Raw genomic sequence first — 22,269 nt, 5'->3', positions numbered from 1 at the left:
AGGGTCTGCGGAAAACAGCTCCATCGGGAGAATGGTCCCGGGGGGCACAGGGAGGGGGCGGACAGCTCCTGCGAGACACAGCTGGAAGCCGAAACCGGTGTGGCCCAGTGGATAGAGCGTCGGCCTGCGGACTCAAGGGTCCCAGGTTCGATTCCAGTCAAGGGCATGGACCTTGGTGGCGGGCACATCCCCGGTGGGGGGGATGTGCAGGAGGCAGCTGGTCGATGATTCTCTCTCATCGATGTTTCTAGCTCTCTATCCCTCTCCCTTCCTCTCTGTAAAAAGTCAGTAAAATATATTTTAAAAAGACAGAGCTGGTACCCTCCCCGGAGTGAGGGGCCCAGCGCCAAAGGGAAGGACAGGTGCTGTGTGTCTGCCTGCTTAGGGGGTGCCCACGGGCCTCCGGACTCCCACTGGCAAGGCCATCCCTTCCCAGGGGGAGCCCCCAAGCAGGCCGGGGAGCGGGTGGAGGGGGACAAACAGCTGCTGGCCGTGGGAGCCAGGGGGAGCCCTCCCCCCCAACCCGCTGTGCACGGTGTCAGAGACGAGCCCATTCCACACACTTGGAAACTGAGGCTCAGGGGTGCCAGCAGACGCGGGTCTCAGGCCCGGATTCCTGACCCACACGCTCCTCCCCCGGCAGGCGGACAGCAGGGGAGGTCGGTGAGAGAGGAGAGGCTGGGGAAGGGACTGGGAAGAGGCCCCCAGAGGCAGATGTGGGGACGGAGGAGAGAGGGTGGGGGTGGGCCAGGGAGAGGACACAGAGAGAGCATCGGGACTGACTTCCACAGGGACCCCCCCCAGTCACCCACCGAGCCTGCCCAGCTCCGCCCTCTGCCCCGTCTCTCCCCCTCCGCCCCCCCCCCCAGGACCTTTGGTCTCAGCGGCTGCCGCGTGCAAAGCAAACATGAACCGCTCCGGGCTCTGCCTGCCTGGCTCCTGGCCTCCCGGGGGCGGAGCTCACGAAAAGCCCCAGTGTCGCCCCGACCGGCGTGGCTCAGTGGATAGAGCGTCAGCCTGCGGACTGAAGGGTCCCGGGTTCGATTCCGGTCAAGGGCATGGATCGTGGTTGCAGGCACATCCCCAGTAGGGGGGTGTGCAGGAGGCAGCTGGTGGATGACTCTCTCTCATCGATGTTTCTAGCTCTCTATCCCTCTCCCTTCCTCTCTGTGAAAAATCAATAAAATATATATATTTTTTAAAGTGCAGGAAGGGTGTATGTGTTGGGGGGGGGGCAGGTTCAAGTCACGGGGGCCTCTCCCCTGTGGGAGCCGGAGGGCAAGGTGCCAGATCCACGGAAGGGGCAGAGGCAGGAGAGAGGCTCAGGGAGACAGCTGGTCTTGGCTCCCCTCCCTCACCCCCCACCCCCCGGCACCAGCCCCACCTAACACCCAGCCAGACGCGGGGAGGCCAGCGCCCGCCCCCCTCCTGGCCCCACACTCACCGGACACCAAGGGGGGCACGGACTCGGGGGAGCCCCTCAGGGGCAGCTGGCTCTCAGGCCGCCCCTCATCTCCTGCAGGGCCCCGGGCACCAGCCTGGGCCGGTTTCCTGGAGGAACAACGCAGCCGGCATGAGCAGCTGCCCCTCCCAGCCCCCCTCCCCACCCCCCATGCACCTGCCCCCGGGTCTCTGATCTCACACGCTCACACGGACCCTCTGTCACCCAATGGGTGCCCTCCTGCCTGGCCTCTCCCAGAACTGGTTCTAGGCTGGCTCCTCTGGGTCTGCCCCCACCCCCGCCCCACCCCCACCCCGGAAGCCCTGGGCTGTGGGGCTCAGCTGGCCATACGGGTGGCCCTGCCAGGGACGGGGCAGAGGACAGACAAGGAAGGCCTGAGAGTGAAATGGGAGGAAGAGAACATCCCCGTTGAATGCTCACAGAGGGAGCTCTGATCCCCAGGGGCGGGGCGGGGCGGGGCGGGCCGGAGGAGGGGGTGGGGGGAGACGGCCCTCACCAAGGCTGCCCCAGGCCCCAAAGGAGGAAGGCACTGTGGTTCCCCTTCTTCCTTCAGCCCCGTCACGCCTCACTGTCCATTTCCTCTTGCCAAACAGGATCCCTAGATAAAGATGGCCCAGGAGGTCAGCCAGCAAATACCGCCAGCCTGGGGGCCTGGGGGCCTGGGACAGGGGGCCTGGGGCCGGGGGCCTGGGGCCTGGAGCCCGGTTTCCTGGGGGCCTGGGGCCTGGGAGCCTGGGGCCTGGGGTCGGAGGCCTGGGGCAGGGGGCCTGGGGGCCTGGGGGCCGGGGGCCTGGGGCCTGGGAGTCTGGGGTAGGGGGCCTGGGGCAGGGGGCCTGGGGGCCGGGCTGGAGCCTGTCTCACCAGCCCCTCCAGGTGACGCCACTGAGCACACAGCTGTCAGGCCCTCAGTCTCCCGGCCTCTCAGCTCAGCTGTAGCCTGTCCTGCCCGGCACACACACACACACACACACACACACACACACTCACACACAAGCCCAGCCCCTGCTGAGATACCACGGCTTCTCCAGATGGAGCTGATGAGGTGGGGGGAGTGCGGAGAGGGGACTCAGGGGGCAGAGATCAGGAGGGAGCTGGCTCCGGAGCCGAAACACTGGCCCTTCTGGGCAGGGGCCCAGCCAGCGAGGAGGCCCGTGGTCACAGGAGCCCTGCTTGGCCGCGACCTTCCAAATATTTAGTGATCTGATACGAGAGGTCCAGTGCACGGAATTTGTGCACAAGGTGGCGGGGGGGGGGAGTGTCTCTCAACCCAGCATGCACCCTCTCCAATCTGGGGCCCTCAGGGGATGTCTGACTGCTCACAGGGATCGGGCCTACACCGGCCATCCATCGGACATCCCTCTCACAATCCGGGACAGATGGCTCCCAACCGCTGCCTGCCTGCCTGCCAGCCTGATCACCCCCTCACCACTCCCCTGCCAGCCTGATCCCCCCCTAACCCTAACCACTCCCCTACCAGCCTGATCGATGCATAACTGCTCCCCTACCAGCCCGATTGCCCACAACTGTCCTACCCTGCCAGCCGGATCACCCCCCCCCCCAATTACCCTCCCCTGCTGGCCTGGTTGCCCCTAACTGCCCTCCCTTGTCAGCCCGGTAACTCCCAACTGCCCTCCCCTGCAGGCCATCTTGTGTCCATACGGGGGTGGCCATCTTTGACCACATAGGGGCGGCCATCATGTGTGTTGGAGTGATGGTCCATTTGCATATCGCCTATTTATTATATAGGATTTGTTTGACACGTGTATGCAAATGCCTCTCGCTGCTCCATGCCTCCTGGGCTCATTCCCAGCCAAGACCCTGAGCCAGGGAGATCCAAGACTTCCCACTGAGCCAGATTCTAGGCAGCAGGGATTCATGCCCCCAATCCCAAGTTCAGCCCACGTGCCCCCCGGAATCTGGCTGTGGCCAGTGGGACAGAGGGCGGGGTCCAACAGCTGTCCTCACACTCGTCAAAGCAAGTCAGCCACCAAGGCTAGCCGGCTGCCCCCCGGAGCTGGCAGCAAAGCGCCAGCCCGGAGGGCACACTTCCTCTGAAGACCTCTCATTTCTCCCAGAAACACCAGCAGCCGAAACCGGTTTGGCTCCGTGGATAGAGCGTCGGCCTGAGGACTCAAGGGTCCCGGGTTCGATTCCGGTCAAGGGCATGTACCTTGGTTGCAGGCACATCCCCAGTGAGGGGTGTGCAGGAGGCAGCTGGTGGGTGATTCTCTCTCATCGATGTTTCTAACTCTCATCTCTCTCTCTTCCTCTCTGTAAAAAATCAATAAAATATATTTTAAAACAACAACAAAAAGACAGTGGGGTTTGGGGAGAGGGAGGGGAAACCTGTAAGGGATGCCCCGCTGCCTCGGAGGAGTCTTTCCTGAGCCCCAGTGGGTGCCGATCACCCTGACGGGGCCAGGATCCCCCGAGGCCTCTCACCCCAGGGTCCCCTGGCACCCACAGCGCCCACCCATGGGTGCGTATGACCCACCCCCACCGGCTGCCGTCCAGGGGCTGGCACTCCGCCCCCCGCACAAACTTCAGGGAAGAAGGAAGCTCCCGGGCGACCTGATCCGCCACCAGGTGGACTCCTTCCCCGGGGCGGGCCCTTGGAGGCCGCCCGCGGGCCGGGGAGCCCGGGCTCTGAGCGGCGTCCCTCCTCCCGGCGGGACCCACCCCCCGGCCGCCGCCGGGACCGCAGGGAGCGGCCGCGGCGGAGCAGAGGGGCCTCCCCGCCCCGGGCACCGGCCTCCCGCCCGCCGCGGTGCCCGGTGCCCGGTGCCCGGTGCCAGGAGGACGCGCCCGGGCGGCGTGCGCTCCCGGCGGGGCGGGGAGGGGGGTCGGCTCCCCGGGGACGGATCCCCAAAGCCCGGGAGGGAGCGAGGCGAGGAGGGGACCTTGGAGCCGGTGGGGAGGGGGGGGAAGAGAGAGAGGAGAGAGAGAGAGAGAGAGAGAGAGAGAGAGAGAGAGAGAGAGAGAGAGAGAGAGGGGAGAGAGGAGAGAGAGAGGAGAGAGAGAAGAGAGAGAATGAGAAGAGAGAGAGAGGCGCAGCCGGTGGCCGGGAGGAGCGCGCGGCTGCGGGGCCCGGGCTGACCCTCTGCGCCCCCTGAGCCCGACTCCGTGCCCGGCCCGGGGGCTGCGGGTCCGAGGGCCGCGCCCCGAACCTCGGACACTTGCGCGGAACCGGGACCCCCAGGTCCGGGAGGCGGAGGGGACCCCCCGACGCGGCGTCGGCCCCTTCCCCTCCCCTCCCCGCCCCCCCGCCCGTTACCTGCGGCGGCGGCGGGGGGCGCGGAGCGGGGAGTCCGTCCGTCTGTCCGTCCGCCCGCCCGGCCCGCGCGTCCCGAGCCCGAAAGTTACAAAGTGAAACTCCGCCGCCGCCGCACATGCGCAGCGCGGCCTGCGCGCCCGGGGCCGCCGCCGCCGCCGCCGCCGCGGGGAGGGCGTCCCGGCCGCGCCCACTCCCTCCTCCCTCCTTTCTCCCTCCCTCCTCCCTCCTCCCTCCTCCCTCCCTCCTTTCTCCCGCCTTCCTCCCTCCTCCCTCCCTCCCTCCCTCCTTTCTCCCTCCCTCCACCCTCCCTCCCTCCTCCCTCCCTCCCGCCTCCGCCGGGCGCCCGCCGGCTCCGGTCCGGGGTCCCAGGGCACCGCCGCCGCGGGGCTCAGCCCTGCACCCCCCCCCGATCCCCGCGCCCCGCGCCCCGGAGGCCCGGCTGCGCACAGGTGGTCGCGGAGGCGGAGGCAGCACCGGGGGAGCCTTGGCTTCGCCCCCGTCGGGGGAGGGGGGGTGGCCCCCGTTTTGCACTCGATTTCCGAGCAGGAGGAGGGCCGATTAGGGGGTCCCGGCTGCGCTCAGCACCTCCGCTCCCCGGGGCGCCCCGAGTCTGAGGGGCCCCGAGGTACCCCAAACGGAAGCCCTAAGGTACAGCCCTGGCCACCGGGGTCACCGGGGCCACCGATCGGGGTCACCGGGGCCACCGATCTCCCGGGCTGGGGACCAGGGGGGGGGGGCGTCCTCCAGGCGGACGGTAAGCGGCCGAGGCGCGGGGGCGCACCCAGGGGGGGTGCAGGGCGCGGGGCCTGCCCGGGAGGACGTGTGCAAACTGCGCTCCCTCTCCTTCTCCGGCCTCGGTTTGCACCTGCGAGGCCGGGGGCTGGGCCAGAGCCTCCTCCGGGGCTCACTGCCCTGGATGGGTGACTGCTCAGCACACGGGCGCCGCCCTGCGGGCTCCCTGCCCTCCCTGCCCTCCGCTCCACTCCTAGGCTCTCGTCCTTTTCTTTTTTTTCTTTTCTTTTTTTTTCTTTTCTTTTTTTTAATATATTTTATTGATTTTTTACAGAGAGGAAGGGAGAGGGATAGAGAGCTAGAAACATCGATGAGAGAATTATCGATCAGCTGCCTCCTGCACACCCCCCACTGGGGATGTGCCCGCAACCAAGGTCCATGCCTTTGACCGGAATTGAACCGGAATTGACCCTTCAGTCCGAAGGCTGACACTCTATCCACTGAGCCAAATCGGTTTTGGCCTTTTTATTTTTTTAATTTCTTTATTGATTATGGTATCACAGAATTGTCCTCATCCCCCCATTCCCATCCCAAATGCCTCCCCACGTATGCCCCCACCCCCCTGTTGTCCATGACCACTGCTTTTTAAAAATATATATTTTACTGATTTTTTTTTTATAGAGGAAGGGAAAGGGATAGAGTTGGAAACAAGGATGAGAGAGAAACATCGATCAGCTGCCTCTTGCACACCCCCCACTGGGGATGTGCCCGCAACCAAGGTACATGCCTCCGACCGGAATCAAACCTGGGACCTTTCAGCTGACGCTCTATCCACTGAGCCAAACCGGTCAGGGCTAGTCTCTCATCCTTTTCTGGGGGGGGGTGCCAAACCCCTTACCTCCCTGCCCAGGACCCTAGCACCAGCCTATGGCTCCAGCTGGGGGGGGGGGGGGCAGGGGGGGTCTCCTCCTGCATTTGACAGTTCTTTTCTGTCCCATCCGGCTTCCTCCTTCTCCCCTGTCCTTCCAAACGGAGACCTTGGCCATGGCCTTCTAATCGCGTTAACCTTGTTCCTCTAGAGAACGTTCCGTGTCCTCCACCGCGGGCAGGCTTCTTGGTAAAATATTTTCTTTCTTTCTTGCAAAAATGCCCTCTGTGTCTGAGATCAGAACATACAACCCACACCGGAGCCTCGGTGTGAAGCCCAGAGTGGCCTCTGAGTCTCTGGCCCTTACCAGACTCATCCCAGCTCCTGGGAGAGGGGAACCATGACAGACGGGCGTTTCTGCTCTTAGAGGACAGAACCAACCGGGTAAGTGCTTAGCAGCGAGTGCAGCGGGTAACACGAAGGAGCCAGGAGCCTGGACGGCTGCCCGGTGACCCCAGAGTCTTTTTCCTGGGGGCGGTTATGAGCAGGTGAGCTGACCGGTCGGAGGAAGCGGATTCAGAGTTCAGCAGAGAGCACAGAGCATGTGCCCACCCACAGCCCCCCCCCCCCATTTCTCCTGGCACCTGGTGCCCTTCGGAGGCACGCCAATCAAGCCGCATGGTGGCCCGTTGCCCAGCGCCTACGGCTCCAGCCTCCGGGGCACGGCCGCCCCGTCCGAGGCGCAGCTGCACGTCTGCACCCGCATGTCGGGCAGGCTGACCACCCGGGCGCTGGCCCGGCCGCTCTCCTGGACGCTCACGATCATGGGCAGCGGGGCGGTCTCCGAGGCCACGCACTGCCGCGGGCCCAGGAAGGGCCACCGGGCGGCCAGGGCGGCCGGGGGCTGCGGGCAGGTGCCCACGCACTCGTAGGCCAGGAAGCCCGGGGGCTCCAGCACCCAGTTCTGCGCCCACGTCAGCCCCTGCAGGTCGATGTACGTCTCCCGGCGGCAGCAGCGGGTGCCCTCGGTCACGGGCGCCTCGGGGTCACAGTTGCCCTGAGCTCTGTGGGGGGCAAGGAGAGGCGGGGTCAGAGGGCAGTGGGAAGGGCGGAGGGTCCGGGGACCCGGGGCAGGGCCCAGTGGGGCATCTGGGAGGGAGACGTGTGATCTATCTCTCGTGATGTACAAAAAAGCTGGATGTGGCCCTGACCGGTGTGGCTCAGTGGATAGAGCGTCGGCCTGCGGACTGAAGGGTCCCAGGTTGGATTCCGGTCAAGGGCATGTGCCTTGGTTGCGGGCACGTCCCCGGTAGGGGGTGTGCAGGAGGCAGCTGATTGATGATGGTTCTCTCTCATCGATGTTTCTTTCTTTTCAAAATATATTTTATTGATTTTTTACAGAGAGGAAGGGAGAGGGATAGAGAGTTAGAAACATCGATGAGAGAGAATCATCCATCAGCTGCCTCCTGCACACCCCCTACCGGGGACATGCCCGCAACCAAGGCACATGCCCTTGACCGGAATCCAACCTGGGACCCTTCAGTCCGCAGGCCGACGCTCTATCCACTGAGCCACACCTGTTTGGGCTCATCGATGTTTCTAACTCTTTATCCCTCCCTTCCTCTCTGTAAAAAAAAAAAAAAAAAAAAAAAAAAAAATCAATAAAAAAATATATAAAATAACAAAGCTGGATGTGTGTGACAAGATCGATCGCTGGAAAAAACCGAAACACAGATAACCAGGTGCGATGGCTCCTAAGATTCAAAAGGAGAAACCTCACACCCTCCTCCACGCCCCCGGCCCCCTGAGGGGAGAGGCCCGCGTCCATGGCGGGGTGATTCTCTATCGGGGTGTCCGCCAGGCTCACCCGAAGTGGCCGAGGTCCAGCGTGTGCAGCTCCAGCTGGGGCTCGCCCTGCGCGCCCTCCGCCGGCCCCCGGGCGGCAAAGCGCACCAGCCTGTGGGCGCTGGAGGCCAGCGGGCCCAGGTGCTCCCGCTGCACCGACACCCGCAGCAGCAGCGGCTCCCGGGGCCGGCTCAGCTGCTGCCAGAAGCTCACGGCCTCCGTCACGTCGAAGGCCTTCCAGCCGCTCTCATGGACGGACACCAGCCTGCGGCACACACAGGGACTGAGGGCTGGGGACCGGGGACACCTCTCCCGCCTCCCATCGCTCTCCCCTCACCCCTCCCGCCCTCCCCTTTCCCTCCTGCCCCCCCCCCCCAGCACCCCGGGCACCTCACCTGGAGTCCACCAGGGCGGTGCGGTTGGAGCCGTCGGCCCGCACCTGCAGCCACTCGATGGAGACGCGGGCCAGGTCGCTGCGCGGGGCCAGGCGCTGGTGCTGGCGGAGGGCGGCCGGGGGCACCGGCTCCTGCAGGAGGCGCAGCTGGGCCTGCACCAGCTCGCTGTTGGGGGGCAGCCGCCGCTCCATGCCGAACACCAGCAGGTGCGTGGAGGCCTCGGACACCAGGAACCGGCCGGCCACCTCTGGGGGCGACACAGCGTCAGGGCACCTCTGAGGGGGCAGGGCTGAGCCTGGGGCAGGGTTTCCCCAATAATGCACAAGGAGGACCCCGGGCCTGGGAAACGGCGGGTGGGCGGGGGGGGTCAGGTGCCAAAGAGGGCACCTCCACCTTAAAAATATTCCCAGCCAAGCCGAAACCGGTTTGGCTCAGTGGGTAGAGTGTCGGCCTGCGGATTGGGAGGTCCCGGGTTCGATTCCGGTCAAGGGCATGTACCTTGGTTGTGGGCACATCCCCGGTGGGGGGTGTGCAGGAGGCAGCTGATCAATGATTCTCTCTCATTGATGTTCCTGGCTCTCTGTCCCTCTCCCTTCCTCTCTGTAAAAAATCAATAAAATATATATATTTTTAAAAATATATATATATATATTCCCAGCCCTGCTGGTGGGGCTCAGGGGTTGCGCACTGACCCATGATCCAGGAGGTCAGGGTTCGACTCCCGGGCAGGGCACAGGCCCGGGTTGCGGGCTCCATCCCCAGGGTGGGGCGTGCAGGAGGCAGCCGACGGTGACGTTTCTCCCTCGTTGATGTGTCTATCTTCTCTCTATGCCTGCCTTCCTCTCTCTAACCATCAATAAAACAGATTTTTAAATATTTGTACTGATTTCGGGCCATCGTTTGCATGGGGGCTTCTTTGTTGGCGGCCCCGCCCTCCGTGGGGGCCGGAGTGGACACGGAGGTGGCGGCACCAGGACGGGCGAGGAGGGATGGGGTGTGGGGCGCAGAGGCCCCCGGCCGTGGGGTGACCTGGTCCCAGCTGGACCTGGATCTGCCTACGGGGCTGGGGGAGAGCCCCGAGTTTGTCCCCATTTTCCTCTTTGGGGAAACGTCCCCCAAAAAGCAGAAGAGGCGCCGGGGGTCAGACGCCTGACCCAGAGGTAATGGGGTCACGGACAGCAGAGGTACCGGGTGCCCCGTCCCCCAGCACCCGGGACTCCAGTTTGGCATCAGGAGCTGAGGAGTCTGTGCGAGGCCTCCTCCTCTCCCTGGGCACTCTGCCTGGCCGGGGAGCAGGTCCCTGGCCCCCAGATGAGCACATCCAGTCTTAGCACACACACATGCACACATGCACACACATGCACATGCACACGCACACACAGGGGCCAGGAGCAGGGAGGGCCTCACCTCGGAAGTTCTGGCTGAACCGCTTCCCCCGGGAGGGCACGCCGTGGCCGCGCTGCAGCAGGGCCACGTACTGGGCCCGCACGTGGGCAGGGGGCACCGGCCGCCCCGCGTCCCGCTGGCCCAGCGCGGGCGGCTCGCTCAGCTGCAGCTGCTGCAGCAGGCTGCCCAGGACCCGCTCCTCGGTCACGGCCGCCCCGGGCCGGGCCAGGCCCAGCGCCCCCAGCGCCCAGCACAGCCACAGGGCCCTCATGCTGCCACTTGGGAGGACGGGCAGAGCGGCTGTGTCCCCTGACGAGGCTCCGGGAGGGTCCCAGCAGCGGGGCGTGCTGAGGGCCGGGCTGGGCCGGCTTGATAGCCAGCCCTGGGCTGGGCCCGGGTGCGGGGAGGGAGGGAGGGAGGAGGGAGGGAGGGAGGGAGGGAGGGAGAGAGCGAGGGAGGTCACACCCCTGGCCCTCCTGGGAACTCCTGGGCCAGACAGGGCCCTGGGCCTGAGGAGGGCCCGTCTGTATTGAGAAGAGGTAGGCACCTCATTCTCTGCTGCACCCCGTCTTCCAGGGACAGAGTGGGGGGTCGCTGGTGTGTGGACTGTGAGTCAGTTCCTTGCTGCAAGGGAACTGCCCACCCAATACCAGAGCTTCCCAAGGACCCACCTGCCTGCAGGGACTGGTGCCCAGGGGGCACCTGGGGGCAGCTGGGGTGCTGGGCTGCCCCTGGACAGGAAACCCCGTGTTTCCCGTTGTCGGGGGTGGGGTGGGGTGGGGCGACAGTGAGGTCTTGTCCACTAAGAAGCCGCGTCCTCTCCCTCTTCTTGGCTCTCTGTGGGTCTAGATTAGGGGTGTCGAACTCAATCAGAGAAGGGGCCAAAATCTAAAATCCAGCCTAAATCGTGGGCCGAATGGTTTACTGAACAGTCATAAACCGTCATTGTGATGGAAACGCAGCGGAGTGCAGTGATGACAGCGCGGTGCGGGCCACATTGCAAGGCCTGGCGGGACGGATTTGGCCTGCGGGCCTTGTGTTTGACACATGTGGTCTAGATTAAGGTGAGCAGACGTCCCGATTTTTAACAATGCGTCCCGCAGCCCGTGGGGTTTTTTAAGAGTCCGGATTACTCGGTTAAAAAGCAGGGCTGTCCCGCCAGAAGCAGGACATCTGATCACCTTAGTCTAGATGTCAGAACGGAAGGAAAGGCTCCTGCCTCGGGATCGGACCCTCCATGGTCCCTCCGGTGGGCAGTGCACCCCTTTCTCCAATGTCTGAGCCCAGGAAACTGAGGCTCAGCCAGGCCACGACCCCCCCCGGGGCCACACAGTTTGTGACGAGGCACCAAGCCAAATCTCCAGCTTCCCAGCCCTTTCCGCTGGGGAGCTGCCTCCAGCCAGGCCCTGTCCGGCCCCCCAAGCCGGGGCCCCCGTCCCCTCCAGGCATGCGGGGGGTGCGGGAGGGGGCCGGGGGAGAGGCCGGTCCGTGGCGCCCTGAGGCCTCCGGGGCCCGGATGTGGATTGAGGCCAGTGGAACCCTTCTTCTGGGGAAATAAGCCACCTGGGCGGCGAGCCAGGGGCCGGTGACTAAATAAAATAAAGGGGACAGACACCACGTGGGACGTCCTCATTACTGGTCGTTTATGGGAAATGGACACTTTCCCCGGGAATTGTATGTTTTTATTTGCTAAACCTGGCCACCTTCGCTGGAGGCCCAGAGGAGGGAGGACTGTGGATTGGGAGGCCCCTCGCAGTGTGGGCTCAGAGGGAGGGAGCCCCAGGCTTTGTCATGCAGAAGGAGGGGCGGCTCCCCCACCCACCCACCCCCATCCTGCCTCCACCCCCAACTGGATCTGGCCCAGCTCGCCCGGTCTGGTGGCGAGAGATGGTCCCCGGGCCCTGGCCTCAGATCTTCCATCCTGAGGGAGGAAAGGGGGGCAGAGTCATGGGGAGCAAGGTCATGGGGGGCAAGGTCATGGGGGGGCCCTAGTTGAGGACCAATTTGGACCAGGCCCTGAGCCCAGTCTGGGGGCACTCTGGACGGACACGGGGGTCCTTCTTCCTCCCTGCCCCCACCCTCCGGAGCCCGGGGAGCCAGGAAGCCAGGGAGCCAGGGAGCCAGGGAAGGGCCGCCCGCTGATGCCAGAGACCCAGCTGCTGGGGAAGATCCGGGAGGCCCTCCCAGGGGCAGGTCTGCAGACTCCAAGGAGCTACGTGGGCCCCTGGCTTGGAGTCAGGGGTGATGGGTGCAGCTTTGGGGCAGCCCAGGGCTCCTGGGGCTGGGCCTCGGGGCGTCTCTGGAGCACCCACAGTAGTGTCTGCCCCTGGCTGTGAGGGCGACAGGTGCCACCTTGGAGACCCCAGAGGCTGGGCTCTCCAACCCAGCAGTCCCCAACCTCGGCGTCTGTCCCCTTTGGCTCTGAGCCTGGGGCCAGTTTCAGCCCCTCCTCACCATGGAGTCCGGGAGGTGACCTCTGACCGCCCGCTTCCTTGTGGCCCTCCCCTGGCAGCCTGGACTCTGGTGGGGGTCAAAACCCTTCTCCCCACCATGTCCTCAACTCCAGTCCACGGTTAGGCCCTCAGTCAGGGGCGGTGACCTCCAGCTGTTCCCCCCCCACTCCGCTGTTCCTCTCCAGCCCTGCAGATCCAGCTCAGGGATGACGACCCCCCCCCCCCCCCACAACCTCTGACCTACAGGCCCAATCCAACCTGCAGAGGCCGGACTCCCCCGGATGCACGCGGCTCCTTCCTCTGCATGACAAAGGCTGAGGCTGTCCCCGGCTGGCCAGCCCTGGGTAGAAGCCCCAATCCACATCCGCTCCCTCTGGCTGATTGCGGGCTCATTCCCCCAGCAGGACGCCCGACGGCACCCATGGGGAATCCACATTCCGGAAGGGGCCGTGTTTGCGGAGGGATCGGCGGTCTGGTGTTTGCGGAGGGATCGGCGGTCTGGGGGATTTGCCCGTGTCTGCCTCTGCCGGCGCCCTCCCTGCACCTGCTCCTGCAGGAAGGGCGCCCCCCCAGCCCGCCGAGCCCCGGCCAGCAGCCTGGCGAACGGCCAGGGTCACGGGAAGAGCTGTTTCTTGTTCCTCCTGAGAGACCCTGCCCTGGCTCATGGCTGCACAGCGGGCCCCGCATTCCTGACGGCCGCAGCCTGAGCCTCCACTGGGCACCGAGCTGCTCCCACCTGCCCCTCCACCCCTCCCCGCTCCGGCTCAGTGCGGCTCACCCCACACCCAGCCAAACCTAGAGGCCGCTGTGTGTGTGTGTGTGTGTGTGTGTGTTTATTGATGTCAGAGAGGAAGGGAGAGGGAGAGAGAGAAAGAGAGAGAAACATCCATGATGAGAGAGAATCATGGATCGGCTGCCTCCTACCCACCCCACACTGGAGATCAGCCTGAAACCCGGGCGTGTGGCCTGATCTCGAACCGAACTCTGACCTCCTGGTTCATGGGTCGATACTCAACCGCTGAGCCACACCAGCTTGGCTAGGGGGTCACTTTTTGGGGTTTTTTTTAAATATATTTTTATTGATTTCAGCGAGGAAGGGAGAGGGAGGTAGAGAGATAGAAACACCAATGATGAGTCATTGATCTGCTGCCTCCTGCAAGCCCCCTATTGGGGATCTAGCCTGCAACCTGAGCCTGCGCCCTGACCGGGAATCAAACCCGGGACCTTCCAGTCTGCAGTCCGACGCTCTATCCACTGAGCCACACCAGCGAGGGCGCCAGGAGTCCCTCTTGATTCCTATCCCACCAGGACCCTGGCCTCCCTCATGGGGTCATGGGGACAGGGCAGGGCAGGCAGAGGGAACTCTGGGTAGGAGTCTAGAGGCCTGGATCTGAGCTGGCCCGGTCGCCAGCTCATCACAAAGACACTTCTGCCCCCTGGGCCTGCAGGACACAGGGCCTATGGTTCCAAAAATAAGGCTCTGTCCCCGAGCCTTAAAAACAAACACACGTGTGACTCACAGATTCCGTGAGTCAGGAGGCAGGCACGGCCTCCCTGGGCCTCCGCGGGGCCTCGCAGGCCACCGTCCAGGTGTCAGCAGGGCTGGGGCGGGGGCCACGCCCGCATTCCCTCAGGCTGGCATCAGAATCCGGGTGCTTGTGGCTGGTGGCAGGACGGCAAAGCCGAAGCACCCTGGCTCCTGGCTGCCCTGCACCCCCCAGGCTGCCTGCAGATCCTGGACAGGCGGGCGGCCCCACTGTGGCTGCTGCCCAAGTGTCCCCTCCCCTTCGGAGCAAGAAAGCTGCCAAAGGATAGAGCTATTGGGGGGCCCCCCAGCTGAGACCAGGCAGGTGGGGCGCCATGGAGCCTGGCTCACAGCCCGGCTGCAGTGGCCAGAGACGCCCTCCACGGCCATGCTTTCTGTGGAGTTTTCCATTGATTTTTAGGGAGAGTGGAAGGGAGAGGGAGAGACAGAGAGAAACATCGATGGGAGAGAAACACAGCGATGGGTTGCCTCCTGCATACGCCCTGATCAGGGCCCCAGGCCTAAAAAGGAGCCTGCAACCGAGGTACGTGCCCTTGACCGGAATCAAACCCAGGACCCTTCCATCTAAGGGCTGACACTCCATCCACTGAGCCAAACCGGCCAGGGCCATCCTTCCATTCTTCAAAGCTCTGGGTTCAGGCCGAAACCGGTTTGGCTCAATGGACAGAGCGTCGGCCTGCGGACTGAGGGGTCCCAGGTTCGATCCCGGTCAAGGGCATGTACAGTAGTTGCAGGCACATCCCCAGTAGGGGGTGTGCAAGAGGCAGCTGATCAATGACTCTCTCTCATTGATGTTTCTCTCTATCCCTCTCTCTTCCTCTCTGTAAAAAAATCAATAAAATATATATATTTAAAAAATAATAAAATAAAATTTAAAAAAAGCTCTGGGTTCAGGAACACACCCTCTCTCACCCGTAGCTTATGGCCTCGGTCAAAGCCAGGCTCCCGACTTCTCCCCCCCAGCTGTCTCTGGTCCTCCCCCTCGGCTCCTGCACCCTCGGCTCCTACATTTTGTCCTCCAACTTCATCCGTGAAGCCCTGCCCCCCAGCCCCTCCCCACGTGGCCGGCTTTGGAGACAGGCCGTCAGAGAGGTCTTCGGGGGCCGGGCCCTGCAGCCATTTGACCAGTGTCCCCATGGGAGGGGGCGATTAGGACACGCACACGGGGAAGACCATGTGCGGACACAGTGAGGAGGAGGTGGCCGCCTGCAAGCCACAGAGACAGGCCCACGGAGAAAGCAAGCCTGCGGACACCCTGACCTCGGCCCTCCGGCCTCCAGGACTGTGAGAATCCGTCTGCTCTGCCCGCACAGGTGCCCGAAGCTCTCTTATGCAGAGAAGCCCCACCTGGACCTGCAGCCTCTGTCCCTACCTGCTCCTCAGGGCCCCCCCCATCCCCTCGCTCCACCCCAAAAGGAACCCCAGCTGGGGAGAGTAGGGCGAGCATGGGCTCTGGCCACCGCCCCGGGCAAACTGAGCCTCAGTTTCCTGGTCTGTAAGAGTGGGTTTGGGAATATGCCCTGGACATGGTTGTGGGAGAGGATCTGGGAAGGCAGGCACAGGGCCTGGCTCTGGGCTGGGTCCACCCTTGGCACTCGGGGAACGGCAGCTGTTACTCTTATCACCTCCCGCCAGCCTCGGCTCCTGGTACACCCGGGTCTGTGCATGGAGGCGCCACGCTGGGACCGCGGCCCGGCCTGCACACCTGCTTCCCCTCACCTGGCCCTTATCGGGCGTCTGTTTGCTTCATCGGCTCAACAATCCCCGAAGCACTGACTCGCCAATAGCTACAGTGGTCTGCAGAGCATGGGGGGCGAGGAGCTTGGCTTACCGGCTGCAGCTTATCCATGTGAACAAATTGTTTTTTACACAATCCATTAAGATATAAGGGGATGTGTCGGGGGTAGGGAGTCCTTAAGCCTCCCAGATTACCTTCCTCAACTGGCCCCTCTCCTCTGACACCCAGCTGGCTGCAAGACTGTTCCGCAAGGCTTCCGGAATCTTCTCTCTCAAGCCTGATCCCTCCCAGCTTAACACCCCCCATGGGGCTGCACTTGCCTTCCGGCCAACAGGCCCAGTCCCGTGTCCGCACAGTCCTGCCTCACCTGGGCCTTCCTGCCCCCTGCCCCTCTCTCCCACCCCCATCCCCATGCCCAGCCACCTGCCCTGGCCGCCAGCACACACTCCCTTGGGCATCAGCCCCACCCTCATCCCCAGTGGGGGGGTCCCTCCTGAGCCCACCCTGGCCCGTTACCACCTCTTTCTACCTGGAAAACTCAGAGTCCCCCTGAACCCCTCCTCTCTGCCCTCCTACCCCCAAGTACTTACTGACTCCATCCGAGCCCTGATCAGCTTGCAGGGTGGACTCTGCCGCCATGTGTGTCATCACAGTCTCTCCTTCTCCCCCCTCCTCCTGACACACAGTGTGGCTCCATGTTTGCGGGCTGAGAGAATGCCCAAACGAATGCAGGTGAGTATACTGAGTCAGGTGCTTCTTGCACCTCATCCCCTGCAATCCTCACGCGGCTGAGCGGGTACCGGTTGCAGGAAGGCCAGCTTCTCTCCCTGCCCTCCCTGCCTCCCCGCCCACCGCGACGTGACCTGGGCCCCCGTTTCCCACGGAGAGTCCCGACACAGGAGCGAACCGCATTTTTCGGGCCCGTCATAAGATCTAAATAAATACGTATCGACTGGCAATCACGCAGGGATCCTTCTCGGCTTTCCGCCCATCTGCCCGGACACCCGGGAACGTTGGCTTCGGCCACGATCAGCTCCATTCGATTTAACAAGCTCCATTCGCCCCCCTGCTCTCGGGGTCCTGCCTGCCGGGCGGGCGGGGGCTCCCACACTGGCTGAGAGCCAGAAGGTCTGACTCAACACTACAAACGAGAGAGGACGGCGAGGGGCAGAGGGGAAGCGACGTTCCATAAACAAGATCCCCATCGCTAACCAACGCTGAGCTGCTGCTTTGTGGACACATGAATCACCTGCCACAGCTGGCATGCGGGGCACCGAGCTGGGTAGGGTTTCTCCCCAGGATCCCGCACCCTGGATGCTATAGCCCCCTCTGGTCGCCTGGCGCCCTCTAGTGGCGCAGGCGAACCTTCCCTCTGCAGCTGGCAGTGGGGCGGACAGAGCTGGGCTTCCAGGACCAGCTTTCCTGGGGGCCTGCTGTGCAAAGAGCCACCTGCTGCCTTCAGAGCTCACTCCCAGACGCCTGGGAGGGAAACCGGGAGGACTTGGAATCCTGGGGTCCTGGCCCAGCTCCCCTAGTTGCTTAGCTGCTCTCCTGCTTCCCTGCCTGCCAGGGGTGCTGGGAGAATCCCATTGGATGTGATGAGTGACAGCATCTTGTCAGCTCAAAAAGCCCTATTAAAAAGCGAAGTAGCCCTGGCCGGTGTGGCTCAGTGGATAGAGCGTCGGCCTGCGGACTGAAGGATCCCAGGTTCAATTCCGGTCAAGGGCATGTACCTTGGTTGTGGGCACATCCCCAGTAGGGGGTGTGCAGGAGGCAGCTGGTCAATGTTTCTCTCTCATTGATGTTTCTAACTCTCTATTCCTCTCCCTTCCTCTCTAAAAAAATTAGTAAGATGTTGTTGTTTTTTTTTGTTTTTTAATATATTTTAATGATTTTTTACAGAGAGGAAGGGAGAAAGAGAGATAGAGAGAGATCTCTCTATCGATGAGAGAGAAACATCGACCAGCTGCCTCTTGCACACCCCCTATCGGGGATGTGCCTGCAACCAAGGTACATGCCCCTGACCGGAATCCAACCTGGGACCTTTCAGTCCGCAGGCCGACGCTCTATCCACTGAGCCAAACCGGCTTCGGCTGTTGTTGTTTTTTAAATAAATAAATGAGGTCCACGATGCCGGGGGCCAATGAAGGGCTTAGCTGGGGGCAAAGAGCTGGGGGGAAGGGGGTGGTTTGAGAAGGGGGAGGCACCCCAAGGAGGTGAGCGAGAGCAGCGAGGCAGGGCCTCGGCAGAAGCAGACACTTCTGTTTAGGGCAAAGGGGAGTCCTGACTGGGAGAGGGCCGTGCTGTCTGAAAAGGAAGTCCACAAACGCTCATTTCTCACTCCTTCCTCTTAATGCAAATGGAATGATGGTTTGATTTGCTTCAATCAAAGCAAACAATTACAATGTCTGCTTCTCTGAGAGGTTTCCCAGTCTCTCAAAACCACGCCACCCCCCTCCCGTGAAGGTCAGGAGGGGGCCAGTCCCCACGCCACTCTGAGGTCTGGGCCTCCTGCCCCAGGGACCCCTGCAGCCCCTGCCTACCCCCTCCCCCGCTCCGCAGTCAGCCTTCCTCTCGCTGGCTGTACTCCTAACCTGCCCAGGCCTCAGTGTGTCCATCAGTGAAATGGGGAAACAGAAAGTACATTATAATCGCTCAATTAAAGAGGAAATGAGTGTGTATCTTGCACATGGCCCTGCGCTTGGAAAGAAAACACTTTCTATGTTTTCAGTTACAGACGGAGGCTGCTTGACCAGGAACGCTGGCTGGGCTCCCATCCGAGACGAGAGGAGCCCTGCAGTGTGTGGGCTGCAGGGAGGGGAAGGGGGGGTTCGATCCCGGTCAAGGGCATGCGCCTTGGTTGCAGAAACATCCCCAGTGGGGGGTGTGCAGGAGACAGCTGATCAGTTACCCTTCCGTCGGATGTTTCTGACTCTATCCCTCTCCCTTCCTCTCTGCAAAAAAATCAATAAAATGTACATTTTTTAAAAAGCAGGAAGACGGGCATAATAAAAAATAAAACTTTATTAAAGCGGCTGAACTTAGCGGGAATGAATCAGTTTCTCTATCCAGCACGGCCTCAGGTGGTGCGTGCCTGCTGGGGACAATTCCATGCTGCCCACGCTCATGCCAAGAGGAGTGCCCTTGTCATGGGTTGACCCCTCCCCTCCCTGACGTGGCATCGCACTGACGCCGCTCTGGGCTTGCGCTGGAGGACAGCAGAGGGCGGTCCTCCCAGGCCTCCCACCTGAGCTGGGGCTCTGACAGCGGGAATGTGCGGGTTCACCTGGCTTCTAGCATCTACCGCCCCTGCCAGGCATCTTCCAACGGGGGCTGCTCGGTCTGGACAGATGGAGGAGGTTTTACACAAGGATCGGAAGACCACCTGAGCCTGCCTGGCCCTGCCGGCCCCTCGGCGAGGCTGTCAGGGGGCGGGCTACCTCAGTCCTTCTTGCCTCCCGGGGCCGGGCTTCGAGTGAGGACCATCGAGGAGCTGTAGGGGGTCAGCGTGGACACTGTCGGGGACTCCAGCTTCACTCTGTCCAGGAGGGTCTTCTTGAGGGCGGCAGGGGAGATCTTCTCCTGGTCGGCCATGGACTGCAGCTCTCTGCAGACGAGAGGGGAGGAGGAGGAAGGCATTAAACCCTGGAGCCAGGGCGCCTCAAGGCTTCACCACCAGGTAACTCCCACTCTCGCTGACCAGATACCTCCCCAAATTAGAAGTCCTACACACCAAACACGTTTGACTTGGGGAAACTGAGTCTTCACCTCCTCACCCATCAATCAAAGCTGATCCCGACAATGGAATCAGAGAACCAAATGACGTAAGGCCTGCCAACCGCTAGCTGCTAAGTGGTGGCTGTAACAGCACAGACCCCAACGCCGCTAACGGGGCCTGAGGGGCGGAGGAGACACACCGTGTGCGGATGCAGGAGGCCTCGACCGCGTTGATGAGCAGCGAGCGGAAGCCCCCACTCTCCAGGAAGTGCAGGGCGTGGATGGTGGCCCCCCCGGGGGAGCAGACGTTGTCCTTGAGCTGGCCTGGGTGCTGCTCCGAGTCCAGCAGCATCTTGGCAGCGCCCTGGAGCAGGAGCGGAAATGAGCGAACACACTTCCCCAGGCCTCCCCCAGCTTCCCACCCAGCCCCCCTCAATTCACTGACCCCCAAGGCCCCAGGCCACCCCAGGCGCAGGGCACGCAGAGGGAGGTACTGACCAGCAAGGCCTGGGCCCCCAGCCGGAGGGCCAGGCGCCGGGGCAGGCCCATCTTCACCCCGCCGTCAGCCAGCGCGTCCAGGGCCATGAACGCCTGTGGGGACACTCAGTGAGTCTTGGGGTGCAGGCACTCGAGGGCACCCCTGAGGATTGCTGTCCTCCACCAGCTCCCCAGAGGTGGGCCCCCGGCCCCCGGCCCCCGGCCCCCGCTGCCTGCCAGCCCAGCCGCTCCGAGCCCCCAGGAGGCCGTGCGAGCCCGTGTGTGTGAGTGAGAGCGCGCTCACGTAGGCGGGCCCGCTGCCGCTGAGCCCGGTGACGGCATCGATCAGGTCCTCCTCCACCTCCGTGCAGAAGCCCACGCTGCTCATGAGCTGCTCCAGCAGCTGCCCGTCCTCCACCAGCGCGTGGGTGCCCGTGGCGTACACCGTGGCGCCCTCCCGCACCACCACGGGCGTGTTGGTCATGCAGCGGATCACCTTGGGCGCCGGCTGGAAGGCCGTCAGCTTCTGGAGCGAGAAAGAGGGCGAGGGCATTGCCAGGGCCCAGCTCCCACGGGCACCCCCTCCTCCTCTCCCCGCCTGGCACCTTCTCCACCGAGCTGATGGTGACGCCGGCGGCACAGGACACCACGATGTGCCGGGCCTGCACGTCGGCGCCGATCTCGTCCAGGATGAAGGGGATGATGTGCGGCTTCACGGCCAGGAACAGCACGTCGCTGTGCCTCACCGTCTCCTTGTTGCTCCGGGTCAGGCTCACCCCCAGCTTCTGCGGGAGGAAACGGCCCGGCTCACAGCGCCGGCAACCCCACCGGGCACAGGCCCTCCCCGGGAGCCGCCGAACCCCTGCCGCCAGCCACCCCTCTGCCAGCCGCCGCCTGGCACGCCCTGCCTTGTCCCCTCAGGGTCTGCTCCTGACCCCACTGGGACAGGCTGCCCCTGGGCAAGTGAGCACAGGTGCCGAGCATGGACCAGCGTCTCCATGGCACCAGAAAAGGGCTGTCCCACATCCCCACCAGTGTCTGCCAGCCCAGGCAGCCCTGTGCCAGCTAAGGAGTCTCCAGGGCTGGGCCCAACCTGTTTGGCCCAGTGGATATAGCATCGGCCTGGGCACCCAAGGATCCCAAGTTCAATTCCAGTCAAGGGCATGTGCCTTGGTTGCGGGCAAATACCCAGTAGGGGGTGTGCAGGAGGCAGCTGATGGATGTTTCTGTCTCATTCATGTTTCTAACTCTCTATCCCTCTCCCATCCTCTCTGTAAAAAATTAATAAAAAAATTTATTTTTAAATGTCCAGGACTGGGAAGCAACAAAGGGAAATGCTAGCACCCAACGGTGGGAAGCAGAACCGAGTTAGGCCCCAACCCACCTGGTCTCCGTGTGGTCCAGGGCGGGTGGGAGGACATCCCTCCCTGCAGGACTCCAGTGCTGGGGCCATCATCCACCCTGCCTGTCACCTGCCTCATTGCACGTCCCCACCTATGCAGCCCAGGTCTGGGCTGAAGACTTGGGATACCCTTTTTAGAGAGAGGAACAGCTCCTTCTTGCTTCACTGTATCTCAGCAGAGGCGCTACCGCCATCTCCACTTTTACAAAGGAGGAAACAGGCTCAGAGAGCCATAAGCACCCCAGACAGCCCATGAAGACACACGACTATTTGCGGGGTACCTACTATGCATAAATATCTTTTCATCTAAGCGCCCCTGGGCCTGCATTAGAACCTGCATATGTTCGCCTGGAGGGAGGGGGAGGATCCTGATGCTAACAGATGGGGGTGAGGGTAGTTACCAGCCTGCTGATGACCAGCTGGGAGGGGGAAAGGGGAGGTTCACCCTCCAGGGCCTCGCACCTACCCTGAGCGCGGACACCGTGGGCAGGTCCATGTCCGGGGAGCTGGCTATGATCTTGTGAGCCGACAGGATGCCTGCAGCACACAGGGCGTCTCAGCGGGGCGCCATGGTCCACCCCGCCCCCGTGCTCCCCCGGGGCAAGCAGAGCCAAACCCCACGAGGCTCCGGCGGCGCCGAGCTCCCCGCGCGATGCCCACGCCCGATCCCCAGGCCGCCTTGCGCCGTCCCCTGCCCCGCGTGCTCACCCGCGGCCGTGAAGCCCCGCGCCAGCGCATAGGCCAGCTGGCCCGCGCCGATGAAGCCCACGCTCATGGTCCCGGGCTCGGTGCCCCCGGCGGCCGCAGGACTCGCCCCACGCGGGCGGGAGACACCGTAAAGGGGAGGCAGCAGCTGGAAAAGCGTTGCCGGCGTCGTCTCCGGAAGCCGGATCCAGCAACTTCCGGCCGGATCCCGACACCCTCCGCGCGCACTCACAGCCTCGCGCAGGGCCACGTGACCACGCCCCAGGCTA

The 22,269-nt window shown here is 63.3% G+C and overlaps 3 protein-coding genes across 12 annotated transcripts in view; all 3 read right to left on the bottom strand.

Annotated features, from left to right (window-relative positions):
* TMEM63A (transmembrane protein 63A) overlaps positions 1–17,173 on the bottom strand; it is a 62,176-nt gene extending 45,003 nt beyond the window's left edge. Inside the window, exons 1-2 of one of the 6 annotated variants that reach the window (XM_045587076.1) lie at positions 4,737–4,853; positions 1,445–1,551 (exon numbers count right to left, since the gene is read on the bottom strand). The gene's annotated coding sequence lies outside the window, so the exon portion shown is untranslated. Of the gene's footprint in view, positions 1–1,440; positions 1,555–1,748; positions 1,755–4,736; positions 4,854–17,168 lie in introns of those variants that run through there. The other 5 variants (XM_045587075.1, XM_045587074.1, XM_045587073.1 and 2 more) reach the window with 5 other exon arrangements.
* The window catches only part of PYCR2 (pyrroline-5-carboxylate reductase 2), a 25,689-nt gene extending 3,480 nt beyond the window's left edge, over positions 1–22,209 (bottom strand). Inside the window, exons 1-9 of one of the 5 annotated variants that reach the window (XR_004990614.2) lie at positions 22,004–22,209; positions 21,762–21,832; positions 20,499–20,678; positions 20,198–20,419; positions 19,915–20,007; positions 19,617–19,780; positions 19,140–19,306; positions 18,963–19,041; positions 18,706–18,917 (exon numbers count right to left, since the gene is read on the bottom strand). Coding sequence is in view for 4 of the 5 variants with exons in the window: in XM_036453455.2 (XP_036309348.1) it covers positions 19,141–19,306; positions 19,617–19,780; positions 19,915–20,007; positions 20,198–20,419; positions 20,499–20,678; positions 21,762–21,832; positions 22,004–22,070 (963 nt within the window). In the remaining variant the exon portion in view is untranslated. Of the gene's footprint in view, positions 1–12,582; positions 12,587–18,705; positions 19,042–19,139; positions 19,307–19,616; positions 19,781–19,914; positions 20,008–20,197; positions 20,420–20,498; positions 20,679–21,761; positions 21,833–22,003 lie in introns of those variants that run through there. The other 4 variants (XM_045587077.1, XM_036453455.2, XM_036453452.2 and 1 more) reach the window with 4 other exon arrangements.
* On the bottom strand, positions 6,287–10,356 carry LOC118727636 (left-right determination factor 2-like). Its single transcript, XM_036453451.2, has 4 exons — positions 9,984–10,356; positions 8,577–8,823; positions 8,204–8,446; positions 6,287–7,400 (listed from the first exon to the last, which is right to left on the bottom strand). The coding sequence occupies exons 1-4, from the start codon at positions 10,231–10,233 to the stop codon at positions 7,037–7,039; spliced, it is 1,104 nt and encodes a 367-aa protein (XP_036309344.1). The 5' UTR covers positions 10,234–10,356; the 3' UTR covers positions 6,287–7,036.
* Positions 22,210–22,269: the final 60 nt, after the last annotated feature.

This window comes from Pipistrellus kuhlii, unplaced genomic scaffold, assembly GCF_014108245.1.
Source record: "Pipistrellus kuhlii isolate mPipKuh1 unplaced genomic scaffold, mPipKuh1.p scaffold_m20_p_25, whole genome shotgun sequence".
In the NCBI taxonomy this organism is placed as follows: domain Eukaryota; kingdom Metazoa; phylum Chordata; class Mammalia; order Chiroptera; family Vespertilionidae; genus Pipistrellus; species Pipistrellus kuhlii.
Note: the sequence above shows the minus strand (reverse complement) of the source record. Positions and strands in the feature narration are given on the sequence as shown.

What these genes read in the sequence shown, in the direction of transcription:
- LOC118727636 (XM_036453451.2), bottom strand. Translation starts at nt 10,233, where the DNA reads ATGAGGGCCCTGTGGCTGTGCTGGGCGCTGGGGGCGCTGGGCCTGGCC. An exon ending in ACCGCCCTGGTGGACTCCAG is followed by an intron (nt 8,447 to 8,576) that starts GTGAGGTGCCCG and finishes TGTGTGCCGCAG; the next exon opens with GCTGGTGTCCGTCCATGAGA. An exon ending in CTGGACCTCGGCCACTTCGG is followed by an intron (nt 7,401 to 8,203) that starts GTGAGCCTGGCG and finishes TGCCCCCCACAG; the next exon opens with AGCTCAGGGCAACTGTGACC.